This window comes from Radiomyces spectabilis (genome assembly GCF_025331425.1).
Source record: "Radiomyces spectabilis strain NRRL 2753 chromosome Unknown BYT42scaffold_3, whole genome shotgun sequence".
In the NCBI taxonomy this organism is placed as follows: domain Eukaryota; kingdom Fungi; phylum Mucoromycota; class Mucoromycetes; order Mucorales; family Radiomycetaceae; genus Radiomyces; species Radiomyces spectabilis.
The window spans coordinates 108,901-125,581 of record NW_026251928.1 but is presented as its reverse complement, the minus strand read 5'-3'; the positions used below and the strand labels follow the sequence as shown (position 1 = coordinate 125,581).

At 44.2% G+C, this 16,681-nt stretch overlaps 7 protein-coding genes across 7 annotated transcripts; 5 read left to right on the top strand and 2 right to left on the bottom strand.

Annotated features, from left to right (window-relative positions):
* Positions 1-911: 911 nt before the first annotated feature.
* Positions 912-1,774, top strand: BYT42DRAFT_602619 (uncharacterized protein). The gene is made up of 2 exons (XM_051571055.1): positions 912-1,145; positions 1,218-1,774. Exons 1-2 carry the CDS (start codon positions 974-976, stop codon positions 1,670-1,672), a joined length of 627 nt encoding a protein of 208 aa, XP_051425798.1. The 5' UTR covers positions 912-973; the 3' UTR covers positions 1,673-1,774.
* Positions 1,775-2,238: 464 nt separating this feature from the next.
* On the top strand, positions 2,239-3,172 carry BYT42DRAFT_216757 (uncharacterized protein). Its single transcript, XM_051562573.1, has one exon. It carries the CDS (start codon positions 2,375-2,377, stop codon positions 2,885-2,887), a length of 513 nt encoding a protein of 170 aa, XP_051425797.1. The 5' UTR covers positions 2,239-2,374; the 3' UTR covers positions 2,888-3,172.
* A 169-nt stretch (positions 3,173-3,341) lies between these two features.
* BYT42DRAFT_611070 (WD40-repeat-containing domain protein) lies at positions 3,342-5,328 on the bottom strand (the record flags this gene model as incomplete). The annotated part of the gene is made up of 10 exons (XM_051571458.1): positions 3,342-3,437; positions 3,500-3,899; positions 3,981-4,057; positions 4,116-4,228; positions 4,304-4,378; positions 4,440-4,560; positions 4,646-4,722; positions 4,781-4,870; positions 4,927-5,037; positions 5,103-5,328. The coding sequence occupies 10 exons, from the start codon at positions 5,326-5,328 to the stop codon at positions 3,342-3,344; spliced, it is 1,386 nt and encodes a 461-aa protein (XP_051425796.1).
* A 147-nt stretch (positions 5,329-5,475) lies between these two features.
* On the top strand, positions 5,476-6,711 carry BYT42DRAFT_216777 (uncharacterized protein). Its single transcript, XM_051562574.1, has 6 exons — positions 5,476-5,557; positions 5,615-5,703; positions 5,773-5,884; positions 5,944-6,034; positions 6,095-6,297; positions 6,368-6,711. Exons 1-6 carry the CDS (start codon positions 5,507-5,509, stop codon positions 6,587-6,589), a joined length of 768 nt encoding a protein of 255 aa, XP_051425795.1. The 5' UTR covers positions 5,476-5,506; the 3' UTR covers positions 6,590-6,711.
* On the bottom strand, positions 6,561-8,378 carry BYT42DRAFT_216748 (uncharacterized protein). The gene is made up of 3 exons (XM_051562572.1): positions 8,278-8,378; positions 6,750-8,205; positions 6,561-6,658 (listed from the first exon to the last, which is right to left on the bottom strand). Exons 1-2 carry the CDS (start codon positions 8,304-8,306, stop codon positions 6,834-6,836), a joined length of 1,401 nt encoding a protein of 466 aa, XP_051425794.1. The 5' UTR covers positions 8,307-8,378; the 3' UTR covers positions 6,561-6,658; positions 6,750-6,833.
* Positions 8,379-8,983: 605 nt separating this feature from the next.
* On the top strand, positions 8,984-11,323 carry BYT42DRAFT_558488 (vacuole membrane protein 1). The gene is made up of 7 exons (XM_051567004.1): positions 8,984-9,227; positions 9,299-9,519; positions 9,626-9,813; positions 9,909-10,075; positions 10,135-10,406; positions 10,491-10,649; positions 10,719-11,323. The coding sequence occupies exons 1-7, from the start codon at positions 9,125-9,127 to the stop codon at positions 10,860-10,862; spliced, it is 1,254 nt and encodes a 417-aa protein (XP_051425793.1). The 5' UTR covers positions 8,984-9,124; the 3' UTR covers positions 10,863-11,323.
* Positions 11,324-11,671: 348 nt separating this feature from the next.
* BYT42DRAFT_558485 (uncharacterized protein) lies at positions 11,672-16,367 on the top strand. Its single transcript, XM_051567003.1, has 4 exons — positions 11,672-11,976; positions 12,052-13,806; positions 13,888-13,988; positions 14,064-16,367. The coding sequence occupies exons 1-4, from the start codon at positions 11,753-11,755 to the stop codon at positions 16,136-16,138; spliced, it is 4,155 nt and encodes a 1,384-aa protein (XP_051425792.1). The 5' UTR covers positions 11,672-11,752; the 3' UTR covers positions 16,139-16,367.
* The last annotated feature ends 314 nt before the right edge of the window (positions 16,368-16,681 follow it).

Genomic DNA, 16,681 nt, shown 5'->3' with positions numbered 1-16,681 from the left:
CACAATACTAGACACAGCCTAAAATAACTGAGTTGCTGTCTACAATTTGCTCGGAAGACGGACAACGGGGATCTATGCACACTATGGGTAACGTTGTTGTTTGCTCAAAAAAAATGGAAAAGCTGGAGAAGGATGATGCTACAAAAATCGTTACACCAGCGGTCAATGAAAAAGCGAAGGGGCCCAACCGCAAAACCTGACGTCAGTGCCGTTACGTTTTTTCGGCTCATTGAGTGTGCCTGCATGGAAACTTCGCCAATAAGAAACGAGCTGATACATCTCATATGCAGGTAATGCCTATTTTAATTGTCACTGAGAGATTAGCCTTGTTGCGCTCCAAAGACGACAGATCAAATTGTCTTCCTCTCCGCCCCACACATAATACAAGTATGGTTGGCTGACCAACAAAGAAGCAGGTATCGTACAACTCGTGCTTTGCAGTCCTCTATCCTGATTCAACCAATTTCTCAATTTTGCCATGGCTCTCATACGCTCTGTGTGACAGAGTATATCGCATAGGATTCAGACTCGAAAATGATAATGCGTTCTTTGTTGAAGATACAGTTATATGAGAGACAGTGCGATGGTAACTGATATGTCTCACTGCATTAAAATTTCCATTTAAACCTCTTCTGTACCCAGATCTCTTATTTGTATACAATAGTATGTGGGTCTTTTGGACCACATACTCGCCAATAATTGATTCATTGAAGCGATGTGCCTATTTATTCAATGGCAATATGAAACAAAGGACATGGGCAGCCTAGGCTTTTTTTTCCAATGAATGGCATCATTCATGAAGATCTTCAGTCGGAGTCACAGTGGGGGAATCCCGAGGCACGTGATTTTCCATGACATCGACATGATCTCATTATGCAAAACCATTCCCCCAGTCAGAAAAATATAAAAGCATTTAATCCAAATCCAAATAAACCACATCATTACTCTTTTCCTGTAAATTCTTATCCACAAAATGTTCGCTACTCGTGTCTTCCAGCCCCGTGTTTTTGCTCGTTCTTCCCGTCGTCTCTATGCTACCGCCGGTGAACAGCAGGGCAATCCCAAGCCTAGCGGTAACACGCCTCTCCTCATCGGTGCTTTGTTGGCCGGTGTTGGTGGATTCTACTATTACCAGAAGCAGAAGCGTAAGTTGTTGATAGGATGATTTCTTAAATTTCGTATCCGAGTCATTGACACCGAATTGCAATGATATATAGAAGCCGACAAGGGTGCTGTTCAAAAGAAGGCTGAAGAATTTGGCAGCAAGGTCCAAGGTGCTTATGACAACGCAAAGGAAGCCGTCAATGAGAAGACTGCCGAAGCTAAGGATCAATATGATGCTGCCAAGTCCAAGGCTGGCGATCGCATCGATGAATTGAAGAAGCAAGGTGAACAGACCGTCAAGGGTTACACCAGCGCTGCCAAGGACACCGCTGACGATGCTGCCAAGCAAGCCGAAAAGAAGGGTGAAGAGTTGAAGAAGCAGGGTGAAAATGCTGTGAAGGATTACTCTGATGCTGCCAAGGAAAAGGCTGGTGATGTTGCAAAGCAAGCCGAAAAGAAGGGCGAGGAATGGAAGAAGGAAGCAAAGGAAAAGACAAGTGAAGCCGAAAGTGCTGTCACCGATAAGATGGATGCTGCTGGTGACAAACTCAAGGAAGCTTCTAAATAATTTTAGATCATGTTACCCTGTAAATAAGATTGTAACCATAATAGTATTTGTATTTTAACTGGTATACACAACTGCACTATCTATATTATTATTCATATTGATGCGCGGAACAGATGAGCATACCGGTATATAGTCAAATGGCCGGTTGGGGTAAAGATGTCTGACGATCTTTTTAGAGCATATAGGGAATATTGATAACATTGTTCCAGCTATGGTGACATAGAAACTGCTTGAAATTGAGCATCGTTTAATTGTGTATGACTTCACGAAACAAGATGATGTCAATATTTCTTTGAGCGGCTCTTTAATTGACCATGTTGAATACGCGCATTTATACAGCAATGACGATGGTGCTTTCCTTCAGAGTACCATAGCCTGTGGCCGATGTGGTCAAGGAGGTGGTACAACGTATTATTGCCCTCAACGGTAAAGTTTCGAAAGTTTCTCTTTTTCTTTTGGGTGCGCACTATAAGCGCATACAGCGTGCATACAATTGCTTATTATCAGAGAAAAGATGGGTCCTTTTCAGTAAAGTAAAACGAAATAATCCCCTCATTTGGTTCATGGCCGGCTTGCTCCAGATGTTGCCTCACTCCGAATTTTGGGTGTTGTTTAGCACGAAAAAATTCAGACTGCGGAAAGTTTCTTGTTTTCCGCCCAGCCGCCCTCGTTTATCAGCGATCCTAAAACCTCCCATCCCAAATGCAGATACCTCGCCAAATTTGGATATACGGGGCAGTGACATGTGTGGCTGTCGCTGGAATCACCTACTATATTATCCAGGAAGATCGTCAAGTCAAACGGCGCAAACAACTGAAAGCAGCCCATCGGCAGGCACTGCAATTGTTGCAAGAGATTGAAAACGATCGTCAAGCGATAGAAAGCGATGTTGGTCAAATGGAAAAGACGATAGCATCTGCTCCGTCAAATGACGTGGACGAAGATCGAGCAGTTGCAGAGAAAGAACATAAACGAAGAGAATTCGTATTGGCGCAGTGCAACGAATTACTTTTACGGTTACTCGAACGATTAGACGCAATCCAACCACGCAGTGTCATTGTTGGACACACTGACAGCCTACAGCTTACGTCTTTCGAGGATTCTCTAATACAAGATATTAAGTCAAAGAAAAAGCGAATCATTCAAAAAGTAGAAAAGAACTTCCGTAATATTGATCATTGTAAAGAACAGCTTAAGCAGCAACCTCAATCATAAAAAAAGGGGACTGTCTCGTATTCTCTTGACGACCTCCAATTAACAGAAATATTTTGTTATTATTGCGACAAGTCACAGGCATTATTAATGGTGAGCAAGTCGACTGACAAGTTGTCTCAACGTCGTGCAAGTATGCTTTTATCTTCGATTGCTTTTCCTTTACTGCAGGTAACGACTGGTCATATGTAAGCCAACATCGTCATATCAACATCCTTACAATAATCAAACTTTCCGGTCAGGTGCAGTAACTGTGTTTGTCATGCTCAGGATGCCAAGATTCGAGATCCAGCAGCTCGTCTATATACAAATCAAATTTTTACTTTTAAGTTAATTTTTGGCTGCTCGGTAGGTATTTTAAATAGGAATATGTACAATCGTATCATGCGTAATATAACGTGAAGGAAGGAGGTTGTCCTAGAGGAAGAAGAAAGCTCGAGAGGAAGGACACCATTAATTAAGTGACTGAATCGTTGGAGGTTTCCATATCAGTCTGCTTGTCGAAATCCACGTTCCAAATCCGAGTGCTGAGATCATCGGAACAACTAGCAAACTATATGTGGAGCTAATCAGCTAACGTGAAATCGTCTCACTGAAAATACATATGGGCCTTACTTGGTTGATATCGGTATGACACCAAGACACGGAAGTTACGACAGCAGAATGTCCTGCAAACTGCACAGCTGGCGCTTTTGGGCGATCGACTTCCCAGGCAAACACAGACTTAACAGTGGATCCCGCCATAATAAATCGATCATCAGGAGAAACGGCGAGCTTGATGAAGAATGAATTGGCATTATAGTCTGGATCGGTGTATTGTTGAGCCGGACGAGACAGATCGGTCAAATAATGCATGTATATGCTGTGATCCATACACAGACTAAATAAACGGGTGCCCGAGTTGTCCATCTTGATGTCAATGACGCCTCGGGGTCGTCCTGACTTGCCCGCAAACACAGTACGTGCAATGGCCGACGGATTGCGTCCAGCACGGCAGTCCCATAATTTGATCGCTCTGAAGAAATCACCCAGTCGTTCAGAAACCAGCTACTCTTTTTGATTTCACCACCATCAATAAAACCCATCGTCCACTCACCCATCATAACATCCCGAAGTGATGATTTTCTCTTCCGAATTGTTCATGAAAAGAGCGCACGTCACTGAACGGTCGAGCTAAAATTTGTCTCATCAGATAACACAGAACGTATCCTCAGGTACCTTGTGGTCTTACATATTTAGGTCGAGCAACGCTTTTCGAAACCCGTTTTTTCTGCATAATCTGATCACCGTGAGCATCTGAAACTGTTTTGATGGAGTCATAAATTGGCAATCGATCATTCGAATCTAAAAAGCGTACACAAGAATAAATATCAGGTAAAAATGATCCAACTAGATGGATCCGGTGAAGCATTTAGTTACCATCACGATCAATTTGACGGTATCTTGTATCCCAGATTCGAAAAGACCCATCCTTGGACGCAGATACCAGCAGATCTATAGGACGTGAGTGAATCGACCTTTCCCAAAAGTTACTACTGTGCAATACCCAACTTACTCTGGTTGGTTGGATGCCAATTGATAGAGTTCAAGCTCGATTTATGACCCTTCAATACAGCCAAACATACTTTGCTTTCCACGTCCCACAGACATATATTACGATCACCTGACGCAGTAGCCTGTCAACCAAAATCACACATTAATAGCTGCATTTTTCACCGCTTAATCATATCCTTTCCGGGTCATAATCACAAAAGTACGCACCAAAGTGGTATCGTCCGTACTCCATTTTACATCGAGAATAGCGGTGGTATGAGCTTTAAAAATATCGTGATAAATCGCTAATGACCAGTCGTCAGCAAACTGCTCAACATAACCAGTAATGAAGAGATATCTTACAGTCTTGACTGCTGTTTGTTTTGTCGGTTCGTAAGAATGAGATGCGGCCATTCTCATCACCCACCGTCAGCAGTTTTCCCCCATACGCGTCTGTTAATGTAGAGATGAGTGTCTTGTAAAGTAACCCCACGTGCCATTGTACTTACTATGTGCATAACTGCAGTAAAAAGGGAAACAATCTTTGTCATTGTCGAGATAAAATCGATAGATCTGGTTGGTAGGACACTGATACAGTGGCAAAAGGCTTCTGGCCGAGACTATTGGAATGTGCGCAGTTAAATAAAAGCAAATTATCTCCACTGACAGGGATCATCAAGCCTACAATTAATTTTGCGACCGAATATTCGCTGACCATAGAGAGATCGTTGTTGCAAAGCATGATACTGATTCCATAGAGTTGGATCCGTGCGATGGTGAAACCGTTTTAAGATCTTGTTATCGATGGGAGCTATCAGAGGAGCAGCTTCTTGCGTCGCTATATCCAACTTGCCGCCGCCATTATTTTGATCATCATGCTTTCGTTTCAAAGTCGTTAATGTCGTAAGCATGAGTAGATCACCGTCCAATGGACACTGCAAAATCAACCCGTGCCTTGCTGAAGAATGGAGGAAAAAAAAAAGCGCGTATCGGCGTTTCCGCAAATCGCGTTCCGAAAATTCATTGTCGGAGTACGGAAACCGTGTTGCAGTGCCGTTCACATTTTGACTTGTGCCATTTGGGCAGATCATGGACACGAGCAAGTCGACTGGATCCGTCGATGCATTGCCACGCAGAGTCGTAATAACAAACATCCGTCAGCGATATATGTTGTATTATTTATACTTCAAGAAATAGGTTTTCTGTGTCGATGTGGGACTGGAAATGAAAGAGACGTTGGGTTCATCGGTTGACGGTGGTATACAACACTCGTTACTGCAGACAAGGTTCGTGTTCAAGGCACACGCAGTACCGCGAAACGACCTGTTCCAAGCAATTGATACGTGTTTTTCTAGTTCGCGATTAGAAACGACACTTTTCCTAATAAGACGGTATATTGCCATGAACCAACTCATTGCTTCTTCCGATCAGTACGCCGTGGTTTTATTGCAAGATAAAGCAAAGTGGGTACGTATCCGCGGTCTGGAGTCAAGGAAAAGAAGAATCTCACGTCGTTATTCTGTTAGTGGGTTGGATTTTCCAATGATTTGGACGAGATTGAAGTCGCTCTGCAAGGAATAGAATGCCACGAATACAAAGAGATCTTTGGTAGAAAAGGCAAAAAGACAGAGAGTTCAAACAAAAACTCTCATTGACTTCTTTTTTTTTTTGGAAAAGATGTGAACGATCTCTTGATCACTATAGCAGGGCATTCGGATTTGAGTGATCAACGCTATTTTACCCAAGTCATTTTAATATACGGAAGAGCTCAACATTTGCCTTTGAGCATGTCCAAAGTACACCGACGCGTGATACGCGATTCCCAGCGGTTTACTATGGATGTGTTATTCCTTCACGGACCTTCCGATACTCGATGCAAAGTATACCAGAACCAAATGAATTCGGAAAATTTATGCTTACCTGCACCTGATACTGACAGCCATTCCATAGGTCATTTATGAGACACTGCAGAGTTTCGATAGTCGAACGGTGCCTGGATGGTACTTTGAATTTCGGCCCATGGCGCGAAGCTCATTCACCAAGGCAATGGCTCAACTGGTTGCTCATCCGTCACAGCGAAGTGATAGGAGGAGTGCAAGCCAGGTACTGGAACCTGTCAATGCACCCGAGGAAGATATGATAAGTTTAGACAGCGATGCAGGACAAGGTTGAGGCTACTCTGGATGGGGGACGCGGGTTCTTTCATCAGCACAATAAGCAGGAATCTGTAATCCATTGAACCTATGGAGAACTTTTCTGTCAATGACTGATTGTATTTTTTTTTTTCCTGTTGGCTCTTCAATAAGCTTCCCGACACCCTATTTTTACGTACAAGGAATTTTCGAGAATACAATGTCTGAGAGACAAATACAGAATGTATAGATTTTGCAGTGAAATATATAACAACGGTAATCTTTTAGCCATCTGACAAGCTGCCAATATCCGATTTCAACCTTGCATTTTCCTCTATTAACTGTATGGATTCTTGCAAAAGATCCACAACTTTGGACTCCCTTTCTGTGTTGATGGCTCGATAGTCTGAAGATTGTTGTTGTAATAATTGGATATGTTCGTTCAACCGTCGTATGACATCTTCTTGTTCACGGCACTGCAGCGCTTTATCTTTGAGACGCTGTTGACACGTTTCCAACTTTTTGCTCAGATTGTCTTGATGCGTTTCAGCTACTGCATCGAGTCTTTGCTGTGCGCTATGTGATAGTGGGATCGAAGATCGAGAGGATGGGCGTTGTTCTGACATTCGGGAGGAGGACAGCCTATTTTGACTTGCGTCTCTGTTTTTTTCCACGTCGTATTGTGCAGTGTTTCGATTAGCGGGAGAGTGTGAGGATGGCTGCTGTTGGTCGTGACGAGAATGATCGGTTTTCAGGGGCGACTGCCGATGATGGGATGTTCTTCGCGATTTTTCATAAGAGGTCGTCATGGGTGGTGTTTCTACTTTTTCTATCCAAGATTTTACTTTACTTTCATCGTACGGCTTTTCGGAGAACAGCTGAGCAAAAGAGAGTGGACGAGGTTCTGCAATATGCAACTTGGAGAGGTTCCGCAAATTGCCGAAACCGAAACGCTCGCTTCGTATATCAGAGTTTTCCGACCGTTCTTCACGATCCTTTTTCTTCATGATTTTTTGCAAATATGATATGTGATGTTGGAGTTTTTCTACTTTTCTTGTCATGGATTCCATTTGCTGTTCGCGATCCATGGCGTGATCGGTGACGCGTTTTAGCTCTTCCCCGTTCTCGCGAACCAATAAATCCAGTTGCACTTTGCGTTGCATTTCTCGAGCGTGCCGTTCTTCCAATTCGTTATATAAATCAACCAGTTCCTGAACTTGCGCGTGCAACTCCTTATTTTCCGCATCGAGCTCCGTCGCTCGTTGTTTGTATGTCTGAAAAGCCTCCAGTTGCTGATGCAGTTGATTCACTTCCATGCGATGACACGTCATTAGTCGATGTCGGTCTTCGTCCGTGGTTTCCTTCAACACCTGAAATGCTTCTTCTGCTTGTTTCAGTTTTTCACGAATGTGATTCAATTCCTCGTCACGAGCGCGCAATAAAGACGGCCAGTCGGTGTCGTCAGCATTCGTGTTAACGTTGCGCTTTGGAAGGGAAGCAGGGTCAACTTGGCCAAGCAAAAGCTGCCTCAGCTGTTCTAGATTCGTCGAATTCTTGGCGAGTTTCGCTTTGGCTTGCTGAAGTGCGGAAATGGTATCGGTTCCATTATCATGACCCTCGGAGGACTGGGCGATCGCTTGTTGGTCGGGATCTGTCCTTGGGAGAAAACACCAAATCTCATGAACCTGCCTTTGTATTATTTTACAGCCATTATTTTCCAAAGCTTACTTTGCCTGATTATGCGAAACGGCATGCATAGTAGTATCTTGTAGTAGGGTGCTCAGTGGGGTACCTGTGCCAAATCGAGCCAGATGACACTTGGAAAATGCTCACTGGAAAAAAAAAAAAAAAAGCTAAAATCGGGCTTCTAAAAATTTCACTCACTCGTTTTTCGCCAGAAACCCAACCCTCAGTGGCACATTACAAGATAACTCATCGAGGGGAATTTTTTTCGTGTATGTCCCTGACCTTCCACCATTGAGCGATTAATATCAATATGTACATATAGACTATTTTTTATATATATTATATATTTTATGTTTGTGAGGAGCGAGCATATGGTGAAAAGAGCGTAATAAGCGTCTAGATGACGAAATAAAAATGAGGGAGGTTATTATCCCAGCAAGCTTCTATGGATCAATACAGCAATTGTACGGTATACAATAGCTCGATTGAAAACCTTGGACAAGGAGCGATTTGATATTGACTGGATATGGGAAGGGAATACGTTGATAACTTTTTTTTTTCATTACATTTTTCACGTGTCTGACTGGAGCTGAGTCCTGTTCCGGGAGGTTCCATGCAAGTCCAATATTACGAACCCGGGAGTGAGGGAAGCATTAAAAAAAAACCCGGCAAAAATCCACATGAGACAATGACCGGACGTGACACCGCAAGATGGCGACCACCGAAATCGGTCAAAACCCGAGACTTCTCATCTTTCTGCCAATCGATCCGTCAAACCTCGACTCTCCTTTTCATTTTTTTCTTTTCAAAAAAAAAAAAGACAAAGACCCTTCTTTTACAGATTGTAGGTGATTTCCCTTACTCTTTGGTTGTTTCCTCAGAGTTAAAAATGACCTCCCAACATCACGGCAGACCTTCCTCATTGGCCAATTTACCCAATCAACCTCTCAGACGCAAATCGAGTCGTGCAGCTCCGGGAGAAAAATTTGATGGTGTGAAATAAGAATGAGGTTTCCCTCTACAAATGACTCGAATAGAAGACTCATCCTCTCAAATTAAACAGACTACATCATCCGACGCAAAGATGAAATTCAAGAAGAACATAAACAAGTATCCATATGGACAAGTCCTATCCTGGTGATATCTTACTTTGTCATGTACGCATATTACGAAGCACGCGACGCTCTCATGTACTTTTATCGGCACAGACGACTCACAGCAGGTCTGTCGTTACTTGCGACCTTCTTTTATATAACCTATTTAACAGACGGACCTCATCAGCAGGTAATGTAACTCATGTCATGTCCAAACGGGATGGAATAGGAACAGGGGAACTAGAGATGATATCTTAGGAAAGGAGAACGGTAAAACTGAGATTGCACGTTCATAGGCCATGCAAACATTCGAACAGCAATTTCTGTGGTATGGGTACTGGATATTATTGGGAGTCGCTTCCGCGATAGGTTTGGGGACCGGTCTGCATACCTTCCTTCTGTTCCTCGGACCGTACATTGTGGAGGTGACAATGGCAGCTTATGAGTGTCACAGTGCTGATCGGCTGACAAGGGATCCTACCAGGTAAGGAAAAATTGCGCATTTTGCCCTAATCAAAAGATCCCCACCATGACTGACAAAGAGACACGATCGCTATTCAACCCTATTTCCCATGACAGCTATCGCTTGCAATGTCGATTATCGGATATTGAGAAATTGGACCCATCCATCAATGCCGCAGCAATATCACTGTGGACAATCTATCGTCGTGTGCAATGGGAGAGCTTTGCTTGGGGCGCAGGAACCGCCTTGGGCGAGTTGCCACCGTACTTTGTCGCTAGAGCAGGTAAATTCTTGAAAAGAAGATGGGGAAAACCAGCTGATCCTGAGTTGTTCTGTTTCCAGTGGCCTTGTCGGGCGGCAAGAGTGAGGAATTGGCGGAATTCGAAGCTGGCTTGGCCAAACCGCATCATGATCGCAGCTTCAAAGAGAAATTCACGTATATTCTTTATCATATTATGCAACGGCTTGGATTTTTCGGGATTTTGCTGTTTGCCTCGATTCCCAATCCTCTATTTGATCTCGCCGGCATCACATGTGGCCATTTTCTTGTACCGTTTGCCACTTTTTTTGGAGCCACTTTTATTGGTAAAGCCGTGGTCAAAGCAGCAATTCAGGTAATGCAATGGGTCATTGCGTGTGACGAAGAAAGATTGACTCTGGCGGCGGCTAAATCAAAAAAAAAATTGATGCGTTTCTAGTCAATGATTGTGATCCTTGCGTTCTCGGGCGATACATTGTCCAATTTCTTAAACGCTCTCGATACTTATGTACCTGCATTACACAGTCTGGTTGAAAGGATGATACGGGAGCAGCGACATCAAATTGGTCGATCAGCAGACGAACTAGGAAAGGAACAGGTGAGTGATGACAATGGCACACCACCATTGGAATCGGGCCACTCATCCTACGTCATGTTCAACACATAGAATAACTTCTTGGGAATTATCTGGAATACGTTTCTTTCACTGATGATTGGATACTTTATCATCTCTTCCATTGAATCCCTCGGTCTCGCTTACCGAAAACGCTTACACGAAGATAAGAAAAAGAATAGAGATAAATCAAAATAATCTTCCCCGAATATAATTTTCTATAGGAAAAAAAAAGCGTCTCATTTTTTCTTTCCTTGTCCTCATTGTATCATTCTATCCACTATTTTCTCTCTTTACCCTTCTTTTTTTTTTCTCCATCACTTCACTCACACTGGATGTTACCTATAGAGCACTATCAATCCGCTTTTTGCATCTTGTAGTAGATTTTGCTCCAGAATGAATTACAGGCAATTATTACATAATGCAATCCAATCGCCGCCAATTTAATAGTCGATGCTTCCTCTTACAGCTGAACCGCATGACGTGATTCTACGGTTCCACACTGGTTAGAGAAAAATGGTGCAGATCATTGCATGACAATACTGCAGCAAGTTCAAGTGTAAGTCCAATTGCATCCATTGCATACTCTCGCTTGTAGAAAAAGGAATATCAAGCGGGAATACGTTTTGTACATTCACTGACTGAGTTGGGAATTGGGGGTTTAAAAATAAAATTAAAAGAAAAAAAAGCGGAATCCTGACGATTCCGAGCATACAACAAAAATTCAGCTTTTTTTTTTTTGTTGGTGCAAGTCAAAACGAGGGAAACCGCTCCATAAGCGGACTACTCAGTCTCAAGAATGATTGGCTGGGCTGGAGTGCTTTAAAAGGCTAACACCATGCGTTTTGATGTAGGAAAGAATCACATTGGATGATCGGAGCGGACCGAGAAAGAAGGTTTACAAAAAATTGTCGAACATGGCACATCTTGTCAAATCAAACATGCGACGGGTCCAACTCCGACATGAATAAATCATTTTTTTTTCTTTTTCTTTTCCGCAGCTGTCACTTGTTTTTTGACCTTGACCTTCCTTTTCTGGTTTTTGTCAACCACTACTTTTCCTCTTCAGTTTGACAGTTGTTCAAACCATGCCACAAACAGAAGCGCAAGATAAACGAAATAGTGAGGCTGCACAAACTCCTGATGCCGACAATGACCCAGACAAACCTGTTTTACCCTCCATTCACCCTGACGATGCCAAGGACAAGGTCTTTACCGCCATTCTCAAGGCATTGCTGAAAATGGGCAATAAACCTAGCTCTCCCAAGGAACTAGCGAATATCATTGCAAAATATAAATATGCCACGTTAGGGTAAGTGAAAAAGAAAAGGAATGATTCAGCATTTCAAATAGATTGATCTCATTCTTTTCCCGTCTATTGACATAGTGGTGCGACGCCTTTTGCTACCGTATCATCACGAATATCACAACACTTTAAACGAGCTGCAGAACATAATCCTCCCCGACCTCCCTTGCTAGAAAAGCACATTGATCAAAAGCATTCAAGAAAAATCAATTACTCTCTTGCCACAGACAACTTGCCAGCCGCTGCTTTGTCATCGTCCGCAGCTGTTTCACCCCATCCAATCGATGATGCATCCTCCTCCGCCAACATCCAATCACAGACTTCACCGGCAGCATCGCCTCAATCCGAAGGTCGATCTAGTCAACCTACCACTCGCTCGAAACGTCCCCGCCCAACCCCACTGACCGCACGTTCGACCTCACGACGTTCTCGAAAGAGGCAACGTTCACGCCATTCAGAGACAGACTCTCAGAAATTGCACGATACCGATGAGGAAGCAGAAAACGAACCATATCCTAAACCACCTGCTCGTCATCCATCGGTCACCGCTTTACCATTGTCACCCGATACAGCCTCATCTCCCTCTTCCTCTTCACGTTCATCTTCTTCCTCGTCGTCCTCTTCCTTATACTCTTCACTCAACTCGGTTAGAGATCTGCCTTCCGGCTCCGTGCCTCCCTCCCCGCCCATCATGATGGATGTTTCCGATGAGGATGAAAGCGAAGCGGAGTACTCGGATTATTACGAAGAAATGCTCAAGGGCGATGAACAGATGGTCAATTTCGATGTGAATCTACCTGAACAACCATTGCAGGCCGCGCCAGCCAAAGAACAACAAAAACATTTTGGGGATACTCTGACGGTGAATCGGCGACCCAGCATGTTGAATACCCATCGATTATCGATTTCAGATCCGTCATCCAATATATTCGGACGAAAACCGTCCTTGTCATTCAATGCCAGCTTACTGGGGGAGAATGATTTTTGGACGCCTTACAGTTTTGAACAAGATTTTGATACGACGTATCTTTCGGACGTGACGCTGGGTGATCATATCCCATTAAACATCGCCGCGCCAGAATCCATCTCCGTAGCCGAACTAGATCGATATTTCAACAATGGCAACGGCAATGATAATAGTAATAGCAGTAGTAACAATCATCATCACGCTCCAAGTACATCAGCACGAACCAATCGCAAAAGTTTTTCCGCGGCCATGCTGGGACCGAAGGAAAGCTCACTGTTACAAACAGTCTTGTTATCCAGTGCCGCGCGTGGCGCAGCAGCATGTAATCCTCCCAGTCAAGACGACACGGATCAAGGACAACCTTCCTTGACCCGAAGGCGGTCATGGCCAGAAATAGGGGTCACTTCACCGTTTCCAACAGATAAAGGTAGCCTGGTTTCCCCGGTTCCGGTGTCAGGGCAAGACTCCTCGGTCGAACCTGAACGCGATCCTGTTACCAAGGATCCGGTAGCGTTACCATCCGCACAACCGCAAATTAGCCAAGAGGACAAAACAAGCTACAGTTGTCTGGACAGTCGGTATCCGTTCACCATTACAAAGAGAACAAATGATGATATGGAATTTTACGAACTTGAATCACCTGTGGATGTTCCTGGTACAAAGGTGCTGCGGTTCATCAAATGGTTGAACCACGGGAAAGTATCGAAACCGCTCTCGTATCTCAAGCAGGATTACGTGAATGCAAGTCAACTTCGCAAGGCGGCATGTCCGGTGGTGGGTGAAGGTTCATTTGATGCCGATGAAGAATGGAAGCGCGGACACAGCGTAGTTTCAATCACTCAAGGACCTACTGAATGCCACGGTGACTGGTGAGTAACGCTGTTTTTATGGAAATATGCAGTGTGCATGAATTCTAATTTTATGACTCATATTTTCTCTCTCTCTCAAAGGATCCCTTTGACTCGAGCGCGGGAATTGGTACAAGAATATGAAATTGAGAGCTCACCGGGACTTGGTCAATTCCTAAAGGATGATCCTTTGTCCGATGCAGGTAAATCTCGTCAATAGCAAACATCGTGTTCCCAAATTATTTCCCTTCTGGTTGTAACCATCCTCCGTCAAGCAGACGGCAAGCTAGAAGACTCGGATACGGATTCGGAATCGGCGAAAGATCTAACCACGGAGGAAGCCATCATGCAATCTAATCGTACATCATCCATTGATCCACCTTCCCTCGATACTCCCTTAGACCCGACCGCGTTTGTAAATTTTGGCGAGGCTGATAAACAAGCATCATCTTCTGCGACATCCACGACATTTGCATCTTCTTTGCCCTCATTGCAACCAAACAAAAACAATAGTGTAAACATCGACTCATTCGTGGCACCTCCCATTAATCTCCCGACCAAACTCTCCCCATCTTCCACTCCGCCTTCGCTTGCAGATGATCTCACCAAAAACATGCCGAACCTTAACTTGTCTGCTTTGCACCAGATCACTACGGCCATACCTAGCCTTGCACATCTAGCACCGACCATCGATTTAGCCAAATCATTAGCCGCATACATGCAACTGTCAAAGTCGAATACCACATCAAGTGCACCTTCCTCGAATGGGTCCAGCTACTTTGATGTTAAGGCAGCATTGGCGAAACTTCCCTTTTTAGAAGCACTTCTGAAAACTCAAAGCAGTTCTGCCCCGGCTTCACCGACGGCATCACCTTCGGCTCCCTACGCTCCGTCATCGCCATCGCCATCGGCTTTATCGAATCCTGCCAAAGGAATGAAGGAACAATCTGTCGTGATCAATACGACAGTACCGACGGATCCGCCCATGTTTATCACCGTCATGGATAATGTGGCGGTTTGTATCGCTATCCTGTTAAAGACCGACACCCGTCCGGAGTACCGATTAATGCGGCGTTTGGATTCTGGGTTCATCAACGGAACGACGCTTTTAACCGCGGGAGGCATTGAAACGGAGAGCGAAAAAAGCATGATTCTCAGTTTTGAAATGGAGCGTGTGCGAGTCCCGAAAAGGCAGAGCCCACTCTTTGGCACTTGGATCCCGCTTCGTCGAGCTCAAGAGCTGGCAGTGACTTGCTCGATCGAGCATCGGTTGGGCCCGTTTTTGAGTGACGATATCGAAACGTACTTTCCTTGCCCGTTACCGATCTCTGTTCCTGTGCTACCCAAACCAAGAGATGGACGATTGACAGCTCTTGCACTAGCTGCACTCCGTAATTCATCCGTGCATACACCCAGTGGTTTATCTCCTACTTCCCGGTCGACGACTGCATACAACACAACAGCTGCACAGTTACAACAGTTGATGCTCAAGCATCCGCAGCGGATGGTCGAAATAGGCAATGTCACGCCGAAAGCGCCATTACTCGGTTTGTTTGATAAGGAACACGAGGATGATTTGTCGCGTGAAGTATTGGTGGTACCGTGTTCTTCAACCAGTAGCCATCCGGCTTCCTCCAGTCGTGGATCCAAACGACGTTTTGACAGGTCGTATGCAAGTCACCCATCCGATGACGACACCGACACAGATACAGATGTGGAAGAAGTACGCCATCACATGAAGAAAATGCGTGAAGCGGCGATTGTAGCCATGGACAATGGAAGTTCCATGGATCTGGAAGAAATGATGTCTAAAGCATGCAGTCCAATTATTCAGTCCCAGGAACCACCTCCATCCCACCGATGGACGGTACGTCCACCGACGATCTTCCACAAGAGTCGACGTCGTCCTATACCCGAAATCCACAAGCGCAATTCAAACAATGATGCAATGCACGTTTCACCCGTTACTACGCATGATCTGCGACGGCCCAGTCCGGCTGGAAAGCTGACAGCGTCCGTTATCAAGAAATCGGCATCATGGAATGGCGCTTTAAACCCTTCTCATGCAGTGACTGGGATGTCGCCGAGACGACCGATTGGGAAAAAGGTTCAGCGCAAGTTGCAACTGATCGACGATGATACGAAAACCCAAGAGGTGGGACCGACCGATGATGAAAGTATAGTGAATCGAGTGGTGGAGCATCAAGTCAGCTTGCGACCCCCTGCCGCAACAAAGGCATCATGTGTTGAGAGTGTTTCATCTTCAGCCGCCTTGACGGAAGTGGAGGACGTCGAAGACGAAGATGAAGAGATTTCTATTGGTGGTAGCGACAACGATGATGACCTGCGTTGAAAGAAAAAAAAAACAATGTGGCGAATGTTGTTCTCGTGTTTACCGTCGTCGGCAACTCTGTTTTATTATTTTGTGTCCATGTTTGTAAACCGTTTCATTCTTCTGTGGTTATTATTTTCTCATCATGAGAAGTGTTTATCTTGTTAAATATTATGCTTGCCTATACATAGTTACCTATTGTAAAACCTAAAGTCCAATAAAGGAAAAATAAAAATAAATAATGACAGCTCTCACGTCGTATATACTCTTTGATTGATGATGAATTTGCTGAGGATCAGATAAACAGTCAGCATGGTTGTATTATTTCATTCTAACAGGAAGATTGATTAACCGCCTCGTAGATGCAGGAGAAAGAATTCTACAAAGTAAAGTTTCTGCAATATAAAGTAGAAACGCCACATGATTGGTACAATGCAAGGCCATCAGCAGGGAACAAGAGGATGTAGAAAAATAACGAAACCGCCGCCGTAATCTGGCAATAAAAAAATAAAAAAAAAAGATAAGCATACTATCATTGATCATTCACTGGTGGAATCTGACCGA

Excerpts from the sequence above, each read along its gene's own strand:
- BYT42DRAFT_602619 (XM_051571055.1), top strand. The coding sequence starts at position 974 with ATGTTCGCTACTCGTGTCTTCCAGCCCCGTGTTTTTGCTCGTTCTTCC. Across the intron at positions 1,146-1,217 it reads CTATTACCAGAAGCAGAAGC|AAGCCGACAAGGGTGCTGTT; the intron begins GTAAGTTGTTGA and ends AATGATATATAG.
- BYT42DRAFT_216757 (XM_051562573.1), top strand. The coding sequence starts at position 2,375 with ATGCAGATACCTCGCCAAATTTGGATATACGGGGCAGTGACATGTGTG.
- BYT42DRAFT_216777 (XM_051562574.1), top strand. The coding sequence starts at position 5,507 with ATGGACACGAGCAAGTCGACTGGATCCGTCGATGCATTGCCACGCAGA. Across the intron at positions 5,704-5,772 it reads CACTCGTTACTGCAGACAAG|TTCGCGATTAGAAACGACAC; the intron begins GTTCGTGTTCAA and ends GTGTTTTTCTAG. Across the intron at positions 5,885-5,943 it reads TGCAAGATAAAGCAAAGTGG|TGGGTTGGATTTTCCAATGA; the intron begins GTACGTATCCGC and ends TTATTCTGTTAG.
- BYT42DRAFT_216748 (XM_051562572.1), bottom strand. The coding sequence starts at position 8,306 with ATGCATGCCGTTTCGCATAATCAGGCAAA. Across the intron at positions 8,206-8,277 it reads GTTTCGCATAATCAGGCAAA|GACAGATCCCGACCAACAAG; the intron begins GTAAGCTTTGGA and ends TTTTCTCCCAAG.
- BYT42DRAFT_558488 (XM_051567004.1), top strand. The coding sequence starts at position 9,125 with ATGACCTCCCAACATCACGGCAGACCTTCCTCATTGGCCAATTTACCC. Across the intron at positions 10,076-10,134 it reads GTACTTTGTCGCTAGAGCAG|TGGCCTTGTCGGGCGGCAAG; the intron begins GTAAATTCTTGA and ends TTCTGTTTCCAG. Across the intron at positions 10,650-10,718 it reads ACGAACTAGGAAAGGAACAG|AATAACTTCTTGGGAATTAT; the intron begins GTGAGTGATGAC and ends TTCAACACATAG.
- BYT42DRAFT_558485 (XM_051567003.1), top strand. The coding sequence starts at position 11,753 with ATGCCACAAACAGAAGCGCAAGATAAACGAAATAGTGAGGCTGCACAA. Across the intron at positions 11,977-12,051 it reads TATAAATATGCCACGTTAGG|TGGTGCGACGCCTTTTGCTA; the intron begins GTAAGTGAAAAA and ends CTATTGACATAG. Across the intron at positions 13,989-14,063 it reads TGATCCTTTGTCCGATGCAG|ACGGCAAGCTAGAAGACTCG; the intron begins GTAAATCTCGTC and ends TCCGTCAAGCAG.